The sequence below is a fragment of the Aedes albopictus genome, chromosome 2 (genome assembly GCF_035046485.1).
Source record: "Aedes albopictus strain Foshan chromosome 2, AalbF5, whole genome shotgun sequence".
In the NCBI taxonomy this organism is placed as follows: Eukaryota; Metazoa; Arthropoda; class Insecta; order Diptera; family Culicidae; genus Aedes; species Aedes albopictus.
The window spans coordinates 395,760,565-395,778,983 of record NC_085137.1 but is presented as its reverse complement, the minus strand read 5'-3'; the positions used below and the strand labels follow the sequence as shown (position 1 = coordinate 395,778,983).

Genomic DNA, 18,419 nt, shown 5'->3' with positions numbered 1-18,419 from the left:
CTTGGAGGAATCCCTTGTGTAACTTCTGGAGATATTCTTGGAGGAATCCCTGGAGAAATTTTTGAAGAAATTCTTGAAAGTTTCCTTGGAGTATTTCTGGGAGTTACTCTGGAGAAATTCCTGAAGGAATCCTTGAAATAGTTCCTGGAGGAATCCCTGGAGAAATTTTTGGAGGAATCTCTGCAGAAATCTCTGAATGAATTATTGGAGAAATTCCCGAAGGAATCCTTGGAGAAATTGCTGCAGGAATCTCTGGAGGAATACCAGGAGAAATCTCTGGAGGAATCCCTGGAAGAATTCCTGGAGGAATCCTTGGAGGAATTCTGGAAGAATCCCTGGAAGAATATCTGTGAAAGTTCCTGGGGGTATCTTTGGAGGAATCCCTGCAGGATTTTTTGGAGGAATTTTCGAGGATTTCTGGGAGGTACTCTGGAGAAATTCCTGAAGGAATTTTTGGATGAATCTCTGAAGGAATTCGTGAAGAAATCCTTGGAGAAATTCCTGGAGGAATCTCTGGAGGAACGCCTGGAAGAATTTGTGGAGGAATCCCTGGAGAAATCTCTGGAGGAATCCCTGGAGGAATTTTAGCAGGAATCTCTGAGAGATATTTGAAGGAATTCCTGGAGGATTTCTTGAAGGAAACCCTGGAGGAATACTTGGAGGTATTTATATTTCTATGGAAATTTCTTCAAAAAAATTCGTCTGCAACTTTTCGCTAGTGTTCTTTTTTTTACAATTCATTTAAAAATCTTCTGGTAATTTCTTTGGAAAAAAATTTAACACTCTTCTGGCAACTTATTTGCCAGTTCCTTCGGGAGTTGATTGGTTAATTCATTGGCATTTGCTTTGAAAATTCATTCGGATAATCTTTCAAATTATCTTTTGCAGAGTTATTTCGGTTAATTTTTTGGAAATCCTTTTTTCTTGGACAATTTTGTTTGAAAACTATTTCGGCAATTCCTTTGGAATTTGATTCGGTACTCTTTTAGAAATTTCTCGGCAATAATATTCGAAATTGATTAAGGTTATTATTTTTGAAAATATATACTTTTCGAAATTCTTATGGTAATTGGTTTGGAAATTTATTAGGCAATTCCAACGGGATTTTAGCAATTTCATTGATAGTTCCACCGACAGTCGCTTTGCTAATATACCAGTTAATCAATTTTCTAATTCTTTGAATAGTTCCTTTAGAAATTCATTCGGCATGTACTTTGAAAATTCCTTAGTCAATCCGATGGTAAATTTAAGTGGCATTTTTTTGAAAACTTTCTTCATAAAATTTCTTTGGTAATTCTTCTGCAAATTTCTTTTGAAAATTCCTTACGGAATTCCATCTCTTATTTACTTTTAGAGTTCTATGAGATTCACTCTCTAGAATTGAAAAAAAAAAATCCAAGAATTTACAATGGAACGACCGAAGAAAATTTCAAAAGGATTACCTAAGAAATTTCCAAAAAAAAATTAAAAAAAAATCTAAAGGGTGATTTCTTGAATCCTTGAATGGCTTATTGGAAGAATTTCTATAGAATTTCATGGAGGGATTTGCGTAAAAATCTTCAAAAAAAATCATACAGGAGTAATTATATGAATACATGAAAGAATCCTTGCGGGAAAGAATACCCGAAAAATTTCTCGAACAAAATTATTCGAAAATTTCCTGGGAAAATCAGTTTGAAATAAACGAATGAAATCAATTTAGGATACTTTAAGAGAATTCTTGAATGAACTCCGAATGAATCTTTGGAGAAATCGTAAGAGAATTTATTGGATGAACTACTGGAAAAATCTGGAAAAATTCCTGAAGAAAGTTTGGGAGGAATCCTAAAAGTAATCCATTGTAGAATCCTTGAAGAAATTTTTAAATAAACTAAACAAGGAAAGGTTTATCCGATTGATGGAACCGTTGCAGGAGTTTCTTACAAGATCCTTGAAAAAATTCTGAAAGCCTCTTTTTTGATAATTTTCAAGAGATTTTTTTGAAGATTTGATTTGATAAGATGGGGTGTCTTTTTCTTTATCATTCAAGCATATACGCTCCAACTTTCATCCTACTCAAAACAAAGGAATGAAGCGTTTTGGTATTTTTATTAGAAGTGAGAAGTGTCGTAATTGCTTTGTTTTCAAATAGGATGAATTTGGAATTGTGAGAATACTTAGGGCATGTTGTTGACCCTACCAGGAATTATCAGAAATTGTTTTTAAACGATTTTTTGGAGGAATTTCTAGGCGAATCAATAATAAATCCTGGTGAAATTTTCTTAGGTGAGATGCTTGATGGAAACTTAGAATGATTTTTCAAAAGGTTTCTCAGAAGAATTATGAATACTTGAGAAAACTCCTAGAGTTGATGGATATTAAAGAAGTCGTTGGAGGAATTTCAGAAGGATTTTTTCTAAAGAACTCCTGAAGAAATTTCTCTGAGAATTTTCTTAGAGGAGCTTTGTAGGAACATTTGGTGATTTTTTGTTAATTACATATTATAAAATGGGTTACATATTTGGAAATTTCCTGGAGGAGTTCTAGAATCTTTGAAGAATCTTTGGAGGAAATTTTGAAGAAATGCTTGGAAAAAATTCTTAAGGAATCTTCAAAAAAACGCCAAGACGAGTGACGAATGCTTAAGGAAATGCCAAGATAAATTCTTGGAGAAACCTCTGTAAGAGTTACGTGAGGAAATAATTGAGAAATCCTTAAAGAATCTATGGAGAAATACTTAACTTCTGTGGAAAAATCATCAAAAAATATGTGGAGGATCTTCTGCAAGAAACCATGGAAGAATGTTTGAAGAAATTCTAGAAGGACTTCTCTTCCTCTAGCGAAATTCCGATGTAATTTCTTGGAATAATGATTAAGCAAATTTTGGTAGTATTTATTCAGGAATTTCTTAAAAATTCTATGGATGATCTTTTAGAATCTAAAAGATCATCCATAAAATTTTTAAGCAATTTCAGAAAAAAAATATACCAAAACTTTTTTTAAAGATTCTGATTATATTATGAGAATCTAGATGAATCCTCAGAGATATTATTGATAGAATCCCTGGTGGACTTTCTGAAAAAAAGTTTGGAGAAATACTCAATGAAGCCTTTTCGAGAATCTTTTGAAGCACTGTGAAGTACTTTTGAAAACATCCTCGAAGACAACGAGTGCTTAGAGAAATACTGAATGACATATTTGCATTAATTAATTAATAATTAATTAATTAATTAATTTTGAAAACAAATTATTATTCAAGGAAGATTTTTATTTTAAAGAAACGGTCAATAAATCTTACGCTCATTGATGGAACTCCGGGATGTATCCTTGCAGAAATCTCCGAAGAAGGAATACAGAGAATAATTTTTAACCTTCCGTCACTCTTGGCCAACAAATTGTTGTAAAAAGTAATTAAATGTACGTTACCAATGACAGTAAGCTTCTGTAGAAATTCCTTAAAAATGTTTAGAAGAATGGCCGAAATAATTCCCCCAGAAATCTTGGGTAGGCATTTGAGGAACAATTATTGTATAAATGACTCCGTGTCACGTCACGTCATTCGCAGAATGAGTCCAGGTATGTTATAAACACAAGTGTCGTTTCTTTTCAATAGGAAGCGATAATATACTGTCGAGAACGTTGTGTGGCGGCGAAGGATGAACCACGAGCTCGCTGCACTCTACGAACCCAACATTCTGAAAGTGGTCAAAGCTGGACGAATACGATGGGCAGGACATGTTGCAAGAATGTCGGTTTGTGAATCATCCAGTTGGTACAAGAAAGCGTGGAGCAGCAGCGAAGCAGTGTCGATGTTTCCAGCGCATTTTTTCCATGAATTAAGCAATCAAAACAAAAACATTGGACACCATGTTGCATTGAATGCTGGGTAGATGATTCTGGCCCTTCGTCATCCCCCTGATTTACTTCGATTTGGTGCTGCGACGTCAATATTTAAATGCAATGAGTGAGTCATGCTGCAGCTTGCGCATTGCCACCCGTCTAGCGTATAACAGTTTTACGTCCTCCCGCAAACAAAAAACGAATCTGGAACAAAACGCCCAAAAGTGACGTTTGTTTTTGGGCCACAATCGAAATCCAAAAGACACAAAAGAATCGAAACGACAGTGGCCAGTGCGAGAAAAATGCAAACAAAAAACTTTTGCTGAAAATTTTGCAATTTTTCTCTGGTATTTTGGGAACATTTTGCAACGCAAATTGGCGTAAATAGTGCTTTAGGTTTTGATCAACATAATAGTTCAGGTATTTCGACTGAGGTGAGTCTCTGGACGCTTAAGGAGAGCATTATTCTGATTCTCACGTATCCTCGCAGATTGCACACTGAAAAGGAAGAAAAGAACATCGCACTCTACTCCTCCGGGTCGACGGCCCCCTTCTCGTCGCTCCTCGCTCCTGGCAGCTGCAGTGGATAGGCTCGGGGCACTGTGGACGGGCTACATTGTTCAGATCGGCAGTTGGATCAAACGATTGGTGATGGAACTGCAACAGCAGCGCAAGCAAAATTCGACCACATCGTCCTCTTCCGGAACGTCCCCCGGGGGGAGCAACACAGCAGGCGGCGGCCCCAGCGGTGGTGGCGGTGGCCCAGGCAACAGCAACAATAACTACGACAGTTCCCATAGCAGCAGCAACACCGAGGACTACACAGAGACTGACGATCGGCGCCGTCGGATCATGAAGAACCGTGCAAGGTGAGTGACAGGGTTTGGGTTTGAGTGTTGTAACAACGTCGTCGCCATTTCTTCAACGGCGAAGGGTACCAATGAGACTCTCATTGGGATATGTAGTACATAGACCATTTCCATGCGCCATGCATTCGGAACTTTTTGCAGTACATATATCTATGTATCGGGTGAGACACATAATGTTTTGATACATTGTTCAGAGATTCCCAATTTTGGGATCACATTCGGATGTATCTTGTGCCAATATTTATTTTTCTCTTCAACCTGTCGCTTCTTATTGTTATAGCTGTTAGTAACTGTTCTTCTTTTCAACATACCTACTGTATCATATATCATAACTAGAGGGAGAGGAGACTATCATTCACGCACATACGCTTACTTACTAATTCACTCACTGACTCATTAAATAATGGGCTCATCCACTAACTAACTAGCTCACCGGTCCACTCACTTATCAAATCACTCATTCAATTAGTAACTCACCAACTCACCCATTCACTCATTTATTTATTTACTAACAGGCCCACTCAGTCACTCTTCACTAATTCACTAGCTCACTCACTCATGTGCCTATATGCTCATTCTTTTATCAACTCATGTCGTTTTCGTTTTTGTGGCGATGCTACACCGTTTCGTGCTACACTTTTCGCTGAAAAAACGAACGTTTTTGGTGTAGTTGCATTGGTGTGCGTGTATAAAAACAAAAATATTGACAACTTTGCAAACGCTGATTGGTGGACCCGGTGTACACCTGCTACACTCCCGATTTTCTGAGTGCTGCACTATCATGAGCGGTGCAGAAAAAGTGCTACACCGGTGCAGCACGAACATCAAAAACGAACATTTTCGGTGCAAAAGTGCTGCACCGGTGTAGCTACACCGCAAAAACGAAAACGACATCAGTCACTAATCAATATTTCAACTCACTCCATCACCCACCTAACTCATTACATCACTCACTTAAAGGGTCGCTCACTTACTAACACACGCACTTAGCAACTCACATACTCATTATATTATTAACTCACTACATTACTTATTATCTCATTATATCATTCACGAACATACTCACTTACTGGCTAACGCACACATTAAGCAATTACTAACTACATCACTCACTAACTCGCTTATTTTTTTCACACACATTCACTCAATAACAACTCACTCATTAATCCACTAACTCCTCACTCGCTCATTCACTCATTTACTTGTCAGCTCACCACATTACTCACTAGCTCACCATATTTCTCACTTACTCACAAACTGATTTATTTACTCACTAACACTTATTTACTCACTAATGGGCTCACTCATTAACACGCTAAGTGCCGACAGGCAAAAAAAAACGCGCATACATAGTTGTTCCGAATTTCAGCACCACGTAGCGCTTGTGTACATAGTAACTTCCGGTACGACTTTGATGAGATATTTCATAAGATTGATGCTTGATAGGTAGGTACGATCTTCGGCAAAGTCGTTCAAGACTACGAGTGTTTCAAGTTCATATAGAGCATAGCTCCGAATTTTATCACCACGTGGCACTAGTATATACATCGCTACTTCCGGTATGGCTTCGGAAAGATATATCACGAGATTGAAGCCAGATAGGAAGGTACGATCAACGGCAAAGTTGTTTACGACTATGAGTACTTCTAGGTCATGAAGAGCATAGTTCCGAATTTCACCACCACGTGGTGAAATCCGAAACTATGAATTTCATCACCAGGAAGTGGTTGTTGTTCTGAACAACTTTGCCGAAGACAGAATGTTGCTATCTTGTCGAGGTTCCGAGAGAACTCGCTACAAAAGGCATGGTACTCATAATTAGTCTGGGAACAAAACGGAACCGGAAGAAGTAAAAAATGTGGAACTAATGTATTCGCCTGGTTCTCACCGGAAGCTGCATAATATTCCAATCGCCCTTCACTACACCTTTCTAGGATAGTGTTGGATTTTGATAACGCAAAAAGATTGAAATTTTGTTCTCCAATTACTGAGATATGGATGTGCAAAAAAATAGTTCCGCGCTTTTTTGCCTGTCGGTACTTTACGTTACAAAAACCCTGTTGGTATAAGCAGCTTTAACAGACTCACTTACTTACTCACTTGCTTATTAATTCACTCTTTCACTCATGCATTCACTCACTAACAAGCTCACTGATTCACTAATTCACTAACTGACTAGCTCACTCAGTTATATACTTGTAATTCACTGCTAATTACTAGCTTACTAAATCACTCACTTACCTCTTAATTCAACAACCCACTTATCAACTTTCCTACTCACTAACTATTAAACTCACTATCTCACAAACTCATCCATGAACTAAATTACTTACTAATTTATTAGCTCACACATTTTCTTCCACTCACTCACTCACTACGTCTTCAAACCACTCATTTACCAACTTACCCACTCCTGAAGTTATTAACTCAATCTTTTACCGACTTGCTCACTTACTCATTCATTCATGAGGAAGTTATCATAAATAAATTCACTCATTCATTCACTCACTCATTAACTTGCTTATTTACAAACTCGCGCATTAGCTCATTGAATAAGTCACTTACTGACTATCTCACTAATACACTGACTCCCACGGCAAAGATCTCACGTGCTCATTAACCCACCAACTCACTCACTGCCCCACTCATCGACTCACTAATTCATACACCCTTACTCATTAATTCACATATTCTCTTACTAGCACACTCATATTCACGGCACAGCTCTCTGCCCAAAGTTTCCCAATCTTGAGGCAGCTAACACTCACACAATTACCAAGAATGTGTTAAAGTTTAACGTTGAACAATTCGTCATTGAAATCATCGTCATCATCAAACATTTGAAAGCAGTTTTTTCGTTCAAAACAAAAGTTTTCACTATGAAAATATACTCACTGTACTCCACATGAGGAATAGAATGCAGTGAATATATTTTCATGATCAATGTTTTGATTTACAGCGAGAAAACTGCTTTTCATTTTCCGAAAAAATGATGACAAATGCTTGAGCCTTAAAACCACTCATAAGTTTTTTTGTACCGACTTTTCGACCCCTTTTAGCAGAATACCCTTTTCGAATGAGTGTAACCAGTTTCGTAATTCCGCCCTATTTTGCTACCACGTATTTCGACTACCACTTGTAATCTTCCTCAGTGTCAGTTGTAATGATGGGCGTCATCATTATTGTTTATAGCAAAGACTGTGCTGGATGGGTGTTACGATTCGAATGAATCGGTTTATTGATCGAGGACTTTTTGAGACCTCTTCGCAAATCGTTTTACATAATGTTTTTAAAAACGAAAGAGAATGAGAGAGAGAATCGGAGGTGCCTGGTAACCAGATGTGTTGAGAATTGTTAAGAATTTATTACAGTTGAGAAAGTGTCGAGAACTGCCGATAATTGTGTAATTTGAGAAAGGTTCAAATTGAGCCTGGGAACTATGCATCGTTGGCGGTTGCAACATGTGCTATTGAACTTGGGTGTTCTTGCCCACGTTGCGAGACCTTGACGATGGGAAATATTGTTGCTGTGCCACATCAGTTGGCCATATGCAACTAAGATAATTTATGCACTACACAGTTATCCATCCCAACGTGGGGTCATCAATAGTTCTTTTTTATTTGTAACATGGCGCCCAAAGTTGTTACAAATAAAAAATAGAACAATTACTACCCAACGTTGGGTGTCATTGTTATAAATAAAAAATATAATAGCACAATGAATGACCCATGTTGGGTAGAAGTTTCGGAGATCTCAAGAGAATCGCCCTTTGGATTTTGGTGCCGAGTTCTTTAAGGTGAATATATAACGAAGCCACACTTCAAATTTTCAAAAGCACAAATCTGTAGAACCGAGGGTTGGTTTGCGCTGAAAAGTTGATCGATTGGTCACCACCAGCGGGTCACCAATCGATAAACTTTTCAGCGCAATCCGTCTTTTGGTTCTATTACGAAAAAATAATGTAGCACTACAAATGCATATTAAAATAATCCATGTGTAGTGGAACCTTACAAATGCATAATAAACTAGGACAACACATTTGGACATGCACAACACAGAACATACATTTTGCCCTGTTACCCTAGTGGATAACGATTTCCGATGACAGGATGACGAGGTTTCATTAATGTTGTTGGTCCATCAATCGATCCTGTAATCGTATTTTCTCTGGCATGTTGCTTTTTTGTTCGCAGCGTTAGTTGCTTTCATTGCTTGAGTTTTGTCTAGGAATTTCTAATCCTAAGCGGGGCATCACGATTCCGGTTTCATCACTAGAGTTCTATAACTTGAAGTCTGTGCCAGGGAAAGGTTTACATCTCTAGTACTTAATCGCGGCCCGAAATGGCCTGAATGTTGGCAATCGAAATAGGATTGCGGGCTTCCATTCTGCCAGAACCCTATAAATGTGCATTAATATTAGAGGTATATTTACAAGTTAAAATAGCACATTTAACACATAAATAAAACTTGTAATACAATAGTTCCTCAGATTTGTGGTCTTGAAAATTTGAGGTGTGGCTTCCTTATATAGCGTAGAAGCTTCAGTTTTGGCCAGCCCGGAGCTTTGGCCATAGTGCGGTATTCAGCCTGTAACGATCTAAATTGGTATACATATTATTTTTTACTAGTAGCTTCTAATATAATAATATGATTGCAGCTGTTAAAACCGTACATTTCGATTAAAAACTGGAAGAAAAAAAAACATTTTCCATAAAAAATCAGCTCCCATATATCTATTTTGGCCAGGGTGCTTCTAATTTGGCCACTCCCATAAGAAATATAGACTGTTTCAGAAATTATAAATACACTAACGATAACCTGCCATTTCAATTTGAGCACATTATCCAAAATAGTTTCTTATAGCTCTAATAGTAAACATGCCAACGAAGCAAATAATATCAATTTTGTTGATGTTTCTGGTGAAAGTTAAAAAATAGGGTTCTGTAAACAAGATGATCAAAATTTGAAGTTGCACAAAGTAGTCAAAAAATGTAGCATAGTAGAATAGAAAAAAATCTCACAGATAAAATATTTAATTTCCAAACACAATAAAAAATGCTGTATCGATAATAAAAGATATTTCTCGATTGCTTAGAGTAATTTTTACTGGAATATTTGATCAAGAACCACCATTACGGGCCTCCTCAAAACAAAACTTTTTGTTTTAAATTTCTCAACAACACCAGTAGCAACAAACGTTAAGCAAACGAATGTCTTAATTACTGCTTACTGCATTCGTTTTTATGGTATGACAAGCTTTGCCACCTGAAGGATCGAATGAGCTGAAAAAATATGTTTGTTTAGATTAAATGCCTTCAGGAAAGCTAAGAAACTGTGTGGTAGATCTTATGTTCCGAAGAAAACCTTAAAAAATGAGAAACTTGATCTCCGAAAAAATGTTGTGGATATGCCTTTATCGATTTTTCCCAAACTTTTATCAAGGCATTCCATAGATAACTTGTTAAGAAAGCGAATGTGATAAAAATTTCGATAATTTTTGGTATTTAGTGCTACATAATGTTGAAATAATTAAAAAACACCTTTGTACAAATGCAAATTTGAAAAATTAAGTTATTTTTTAGAGAACTCGACTGTTCTTTAAAATATCAAGACAATTGAAAGGAAATATAAAAATATGGAGTACAATATGCTATACTCTGAAAGAAGTTGGTAAAAATCATTAGAACAGTTCATTTAATTTAATAAACAAAGTGTATTTATAATTTCTGAAACGTCTATACACGTGATTGGCCAAAATAGAAACCAAAGCTGAGAATATGGCCAAAACTGCGGCAAGTCTTCTATTTTGGCCAGTGCCACTTTTAATACAAAAATCAAGTATTAGCTTGATTTCTGCATTTTTCTAATGAAGTATAGATCAAAACCTTTCATTTAACACATTGGTAGTTTTCATTGGATTATTGGTTATTTTTATAAAAATTAATTCCCTTAGACTGGCCAAAACCGGTACCCGCACTCTATTCACCTTAAGCTGGGAAGGTAATTTATTATTAGTAAATAGCCCAAATGTAGCAAATGCAAGACTACTTACAAACTAGACTCCTTGATTATAGCTATCCCAACAATCTTGACAGAAGTATTTCAATTTATCGTCCAGATGATCTGAGGAACACCTATCACATGATTTAGTTCATTATTTCCAATTTTAGGTCCCAACAAATTATGATTCACTTACGATCAAACTATGCGAATACTCATGGACGCAAACCTAGCGATATAGATACCTCTCAGATCGCGTTATCCTATACAATAATAATTTATGGGTAATTAGTATTTCATTGATTGTACTACAAACGAACTTACTGTACAAAAAGGCTGATTTGATCACCTAATAAGCAATGCACAATCTAATATAGGGGCTGTTCATAAACCGCGTAGACCAAAATTTGGCCGTCTTAGACCCCCCCCCCTCCCCCCTCGTAGACTTTTCTCCATACACAAATTTTGAAATTTGTATGGAGCGTAGACTTTGCTCAGACACCCCCCCCCCCTCCCCCCAAAAAGTCTACGTGGTGTATGAACGGCCCCATAAGGAATTCTAATGGGAGCTGAGAGCAGTGAAGAGAATTGCCAGACAAAAGAGGCACAAAACAAGCAACAAAGAAGACGCGGTGATTACTCTTTATCCCAACTGCTAACAGATAATGACATGATCTCGAAAAATTTTGTTGCAGACAAAGCGGAAGCTGAATATGTTGCGTACTTTTCAACTCGTGAATAATCAATTATTACCAACCCAAAATCGAACTTTTTTGATGATACATCTTCAGCAGCGTTACAGTGCTCGAAGTTACCACTCGAAAATCACAATCACAACTCGTGATGCACGATCTTTGTCCTATTCTGTTCAAGTTGGGACAAACCTATGTCGCATTGGGTAGAATGTCGCAACAAATTCAGGTTGCAACATTGTCGTTATTGTTGCGCGATGGTTGAATTTTGTTTCACTGGCTGAGAGCACTATCGGGTACATATAGAACGGAATAGACGAAACGATTGGTTTGACAAGAAGTGCGAAGCGGTTTTTGAGGAGAACTGCGGAAATGCTGCAGCATGGAACCCGACAGAATGTAGAGCGATACAGACAGAAGCAGGAGCAGCAGGCCCCGCTCTTCCTGGAGAAAAAGCGCCGGCTGGAAGAAGCAAAGTGCGAGGAAATAGAACTGTTGTGCCGTTCACAAGAAACACGGAAATTATACCAGAAGTTCAACGCATCCCGCAAAAGCTTTGTACCGCAAGGTGATCGACAGGTGGAATCAGCACTTCGACGAGCACCTGAATGGCGAAGAGAATGTACACTGATAGGCAAAATAAAGTGCCCACCTTTTAGTTTTTTCAATTTCTCTCATTTACTTGGTTCAAATTAAAGTAAACACACTGTAGTTTTTTTTATTATGTTATTTTTTATATTCTTTTTAAGTTTTACTTATGGAATACTGAAAAAAAGGAGTTTTACTTAAAGAAAAAAAAATCAATTTGTGTTGAAAAAAAAAAACAGTGACAAAAAAAGTGCCCACTTCAAAAATCGATATGTTTTCGATAAGTTTCCATTGGAAGACCCCTCGATTGCTTATGTTTTGATATTTTGACATGTTTTGAAGCAAACGGCTTGACCTGGTGCATTTGTTTACGTGATCGCGTTTGATTAAGTTGAAAAAAATGGAGAACGTAGTGGTTTCGAAAGCAATTCCGTTGTGTATCCGAAAACTGGTAGTTCGTGATGTGCAAAACGGTGAATCGCATCGGGCTGTCGCTAGGAAGTACAGTATCAGCAAGGCAGCGGTTGGCTTGGTTGGTTGGTTCTGAAGCTTAAAACGTTTGGATCAGTGGTGGATCGCCCTGGCAGAGGCAGGGAGCGGAAAACGGATGCGAGAACGGACACCAAGATCATGCGCGAAGTCAAGAAGAACCCGAAGGTAACTGTCCGCGAGATTCAGGAAACCCTTCAGTTATCAGTTTCCGGTCGAACTGTTCGTCGCCGTCTCGTAGCACAGGGGTTGAATAGCAAACTTGCCCGGAAGCGCCCATTTATCAGCAAGGCAAACAAAGCCAAACGGCTTAAGTTTGCTAAGGAGCATGCTGATAAGCCCCTAGAGTTCTGGAAAACGGTTCTCTGGACGTACGAATCAAAATTCGAGCTGTTTAACCGAAAGCGGCGGGTTCGTGTTTGGTGCAGATCGGGAGAGGAGCTTCAGGAGCGCCACATCCAAGGCACGGTGAAGCATGGAGGAGGAAATGTAATGGTGTGGGGATGTTTTTCGTGGAGTGGAGTGGGTAGTCTCGTGAAAATCGACGGGATAATGACGGCGGATTCCTACATCAACATCCTGCGAGAAAATCTGGAGGTTTCGCTGCTCCAGACGGGCCTTGAAGAGAAGTTCGTATTCCAGCAGGACAACGACCCGAAGCATACTGCCAAGAATACCAAGTCTTTCTTCCGGTCTTGTCGGATCAAACCGCTGGAATGGCCTCCACAAAGCCCGGACCTCAATCCCTTCGAGAATTTGTGGGCGATTCTCGATGCCAGGGTTGACAAAACTGGTGTTACCAATAAAAATAACTATTTTGAAGCCCTGCACGGTGTGTCTGGTAGAACAAAATTAATTTAAAAAAATCGGTATCGCTAAAACACCCACCAAACGAAAGCTGAAGGTCCCCTCTTTCATTTGAGACTAAAAGGAGAAAGTTCTATCGGCGGGTCTAGAACAATTTTTTTTTTTCAAATATCTTTGAGCCTTGTGTTTTTTCTTTTTTCAACCTTGAGTGTAGCCAAATGGGCTTGTATGAGGTCGCCCATTAGTAATGTGTCCTTTTAAAAGAGTAAACGGGTCAAACTAAAAATTAAAAATTTTCCTTACAAAATATTGCTTAGACATAAAGTGCAAAAAAAATATTTAAGGCAGTTGAATAGAATTTCAGCAGTATCTGGGCATATATACAAATAAACTTTTACTTTTATGTGGAAGTAGGGTGACAATGGGTATTATCGGCAGGTTTGTTCTCTTCGTCATGGGGGGTTTTGTCAGCCAAATTGCCTTACACTTGGCCATATAATTCAGCTTAGTTGGGAAGGATTTGTGACCAACTCTGAGTTCAATATGTTTCAAAAAAAAAACCCAAAGAAGAAGAGAACAAAACGGCCGAAAACAGGCAATTTCCCCTAGTTATTGCGGCTGCAATTTTCTTATTTTTTATTGACAGTGTCTTATGATTTAACAGTTTTACGATCAAAGTAGGCCGAGTAATGTCAACAAAAATAGAACATACATCAAAGTAGCTTGGATAACGGGGCACAACATTTGGAAGGTAATCCCTTTCGGAAAACTGAAAGTTTTTTGATGATGCAATTTAAATCGTTCAAAAGCATGAATAACACGATCTAGAACTCCACACCAATTTTATCAATGTGATGGTCTGTCTTATATCCTTGTATGCCGTGGCTCGGATAGAATTATCACATGCCGGTATTTGTTCAATTTGTGCACCTTTATGGTACCTAAGACTTAAACATTTTTAGTTAATTTAGACTATTGCAGTTAGGTATAGCTCCTTACTTTTAAAGAAACAACTACGAAAAGAATCCCCTAAGTGATGAGGAGAACCAAACCAAAGAGTACGTTTTGTGTTTGAAGAAGTGTTTTTCCGCCACAATTATCATCTTTGTGAACAGGTAACCTTACTCAACTGACAAAAACAGAATAATTAATGCTACATGTCTAACGGTATATGTAGTAACAATAATGTGCTAATCTGTCGGTTATCAATAGTTTGATCTTTTGCTATTTTTTCAATCTGTATTAACGAGATTTTTAGCCCTTGGCTAGTTCATCTCGGGACCCAAGCTTCATTTCCCTTCCGAAGGAAGAACTTACATTTTGCGAGTTTGTCGGGAAACATCTTCTGCTAGCATCATGGCATTGTAGACGAGTTAGCAACTTTTCATTCAATTCTACAGCTTTATTGACATATACACATGTTTTACATTAAAGTACATATGTCTAAGCACATACATATTAATCAGAACGGATTGAAAATGTCTTAACTTGTTCTCGTTTCTACTTGCAGGTTGTTGATATTATGATACTTTTTTCTGAAAGATATCAGAGATAGCAGTTAGTACTACCCCACAAAAAAGTTCGGACTTGCTCATTTAATTTATCTCATTCGCCACCATATACCCATTAGATTTACTCTCTATGAGCATATTATTTGAAACCTTCTACATGGAGTTGCGGCCCTTATTTGTGAAATATGTAGTTCTGCAAGAACTACAACTTCTCATAAAGGGCAAACGTGGCAGATCTAGCGCTACTACCGATGACGCAGAAAGAAATTACTCGTTGCAGTTGTGTTCTAGATGCTACAGGAAGATGATCAAAACAAGCAGCTTGCTTGCACTAAAGCTGAGGTACATTGAAACTTGTTGAACATCATTCAGACTTCTCATAAAGTTGCTGAGGTTGCTGAATATTTGCGGGCAAAACCCAGAGATCAGGCTGATCAGATGAAGCTCTCAAATATTCATGAACTACCATCCAGATGGAATGCGGCGTCAACGAGTGACCAGAACAATAAACCGATTTTGTTCACCGATGATTTGTTTTTGATAACGAAAAGTGCCCATAAAGCCACAGCTGCAAAGGCGTGAGTACCCAACACAACCATGCTGAGCATGACGGGTTTGATTCCCGGTCAGTCCAGGACCTTTTCGTGAAGGAAATTTCCTCGACTTAACCCTTTGGAGCCGGATATTTTCGCCACTGCTGCCGTAACCTCGCTGGTCTCGAATACGTTTGTTATGCTAGGTATCATCACCGGGGTCATATTGACCCCTCTGGCTCCAAAGGGTTAAATGAGCATGCACTATTTTCGTGCAAGTCACACGCTATGCACATGCAAAATAGTAATTGGCAAAATAAGTTTTTAGGTAAAAACTGTGAAAGTGCTTGTAGGAGATAAAATAAGAAAATTTCAAACAAATCAAACAATTTAATTTATTCTTATTACATCTCCTACAGTGCTCATAGAACAAGCTAAGAAGCATGCTTTGTCCCTGTAGGGACGTTTCGCCAAGAAGAAGAAGAAGAAGAAGAAGAAGAAGAAGAAGGAGAAGACGAAAGAAAACATGTGTCTTGTGTACCAGACGCGCATTGAAGTTGAGAAGCTGTTTGAGAAGAATATATGACGAAGTCACACCCCGAAATTTCAAGAGCACAAATCTGAAGAACCAAATGACGGTATAGGTATGCTGTAAAGGTGGTCGATTGGTGACCTGCTGGTGCCAGTCAAATACGAGACCCTAAAGACGTATACGCATCTGTCATAGGATGCAAACACATTATTGGAATCTAGATTGGAATTCAAAGGAACAGCATATAACTCGATTTTATACTCACTGTTCTAGTACTTTCACCACACTGTCCATAAACACAAAACTGTCATCTGCTGGATTTCCCATTTACATGGGACTATTGTGCTTTTATGTGAAGAATAATAAACATAATATAAAAAATATATCGTCGGAAAATCATGCTTGCAATGGAAAAACAGTGTTTTGTCATAAATGTGTTCTTCGAAAAAAATGAAAAAATATCATATTTTTTCAAAAAAAAAATGTTCTAGACCCGCCGATAGAACTTTCTCCTTTAAGTCTCAAATGAAAGGGGGGACCCTTAGCTTTCGCTTGGTGGGTGTCTTAGCAATACCGATTTTTTTAAATTAATGTTCTCCGCCAGACACACCGTGCCTGGAGCGCACCTGGGAAGAGCTAGATCCACAGCACCTAAAAAACCTGGTCGAGAGCATGCCGAAGCGCCTGCAGGAAGTCCTGAAGGCCAAAGGAGGACACATCAATTATTGAAAAGCTTTTGTTTTACTTTAATTTATGTTTTCTGTAGCCTAAATGAAGTGGGCACTTTTTTTTGTCACTGTTTTTTTTCAACACAAATTGATTTTTTTTTTCTTCAAGTAAAACTCCTTTTTTTCGGTATTCCATAAGTGAAACTTAAAAAGAATATAAAAAAATAGATAATAAAAAAAACTACAGTGTGTTTACTTTATTTTGAACCAAGTAAATGAGAGAAATTCAATAAACGATGAGGTGGGCACTTTATTTTGCCTATCAGTGTAGGCATGGGGGATTAAGGCATTGGAGGAAATGGCTATGTTGATGTAGCAGAGGACGGGAAACGAATCAACTCCCATGTTGAGGGATGTTAAGGATGCAATCCACCAGCTCAAAAGCAACCAAGCAACTGGTAAGGACGGTATCGCAGTAGAGCTCATAAAAATGGGCCCGGAAAAGTTGGCCACCTGTCTGCATCATAATATTATGCGACAATACCGTGAATACCAGGTCCCAACGCATCATCTATTCATCAACTTCAATATTCATCATATTCATCAAATATCTACCACACAGAGCTATGAAAAATCATAGACGAGAACATTTTTTCCCAGGAAGCCAACCAGACTGAGAAGGACCACGATGGCTCAGCGTCCAAAACAGCGTTAGGATTTCGGATGATCTAACCAGTTCTTTCGAGTCTCGGCGGGGACTGCGGCAAGGTGATGAACTTTCTTGCTTACTATTCAACATCGTCCTGGAATGTGTAATGCGACTAGTCGGGCTCAACAGCTGGGGTACGATCTTCACGAAATCCGATCAATTTGTCTGTTTCGTGGATAACATGGATATTATTGCTAGAACATTTGAAACGGTCAGAGCTGTACACCCACATGAAACGCGAAGCACCAAAAGTCGACTGGTGGTGAATGCCACAAAACAAAGGGCTTTTTTAAATTAATTTATTAGTTACGTTGATTATAGAACGTTATTGCCATTTTCTGTTCCAATTATTCATATAATATTATCATGTATCCTGCCAGCTTGCGAACCTCTGCGCGCGCCAGACGCATTAGACATAGATATAGAACACTGTGTACCTACGTTATCCTGGCTGGGTGGCTGGCTGACTGGCGAGTCCTGTGACATGCTCTATCTATATCTACACGTGTATAGTTCGGTATGGTGGTTAGTGTTTATTTACTCCACCAGTTGCCAGACGCGAGACGCGTTTTGGCCCAGTTTCTTTGTCTCGTGCACCCTACACTTTTATTTGTTGTCTAGCTGCTTGGTTCATGGTTGGTGGCGCTCTTGCATCTTGCTGTGCGTGCGTTTGTGTGGGTTTTGGGGGTATGGGCCAGTTGCATTTTTGGGGAAACCACTGTGGTGAACACCCAGAGACGAGACTGATTAAGTGTTAAGTCCTTTGATAACTAATAAGGCAGTGTCGATTAGGTTGTGATTTGATTAAGTGTTGAAGTAGCGTTGAATTGATTTCATTCTCGGAGAGTGTGGGCTAACTGCATGTGCCAGGATTTACAAGGAAGAAAGATAAGTGTGAATGGTGTTCCTCACGTTTAAAATATGTTGTGCTAGGTAAGTGACGCTCGTGAATGATTCATTGTCGTCTGCCTTCGTCTCGAGCATACAATATGAAACCATCGTTTTTATCTATATCGTGTAATAAAAAACTTACATTCAGGAAAATATTTAGTTCATCATCAAAAAATACAGAAAAAAGATAGACATGTATGGGATTTTGGTAAATGTTATTCGAGATTTTTTTACTGTTTTTATCAAAAAAGGATCAATTATTTCTCAAAAATATACATTTTCAGATCGTTTCGAATAACATTTAAATGGTT

General features: G+C 38.3%; 2 protein-coding genes across 3 annotated transcripts in view; one reads left to right on the top strand and one right to left on the bottom strand.

Annotated features, from left to right (window-relative positions):
• The window catches only part of LOC115253479 (KAT8 regulatory NSL complex subunit 2), a 598,461-nt gene that overhangs the window by 305,275 nt on the left and 274,767 nt on the right, over nt 1-18,419 (bottom strand). The window lies entirely within an intron of this gene.
• The window catches only part of LOC109410795 (BTB/POZ domain-containing protein 10), a 35,181-nt gene continuing 20,829 nt past the window's right edge, over nt 4,068-18,419 (top strand). Inside the window, exons 1-2 of one of the 2 annotated variants that reach the window (XM_062853248.1) lie at nt 4,068-4,239; nt 4,310-4,688. In XM_062853248.1, the coding sequence (XP_062709232.1) occupies nt 4,471-4,688 (218 nt within the window). In that variant the 5' untranslated portion in view covers nt 4,068-4,239; nt 4,310-4,470. Of the gene's footprint in view, nt 4,254-4,309; nt 4,689-18,419 lie in introns of both variants that reach the window. The other variant, XM_062853247.1, reaches the window with a different exon arrangement.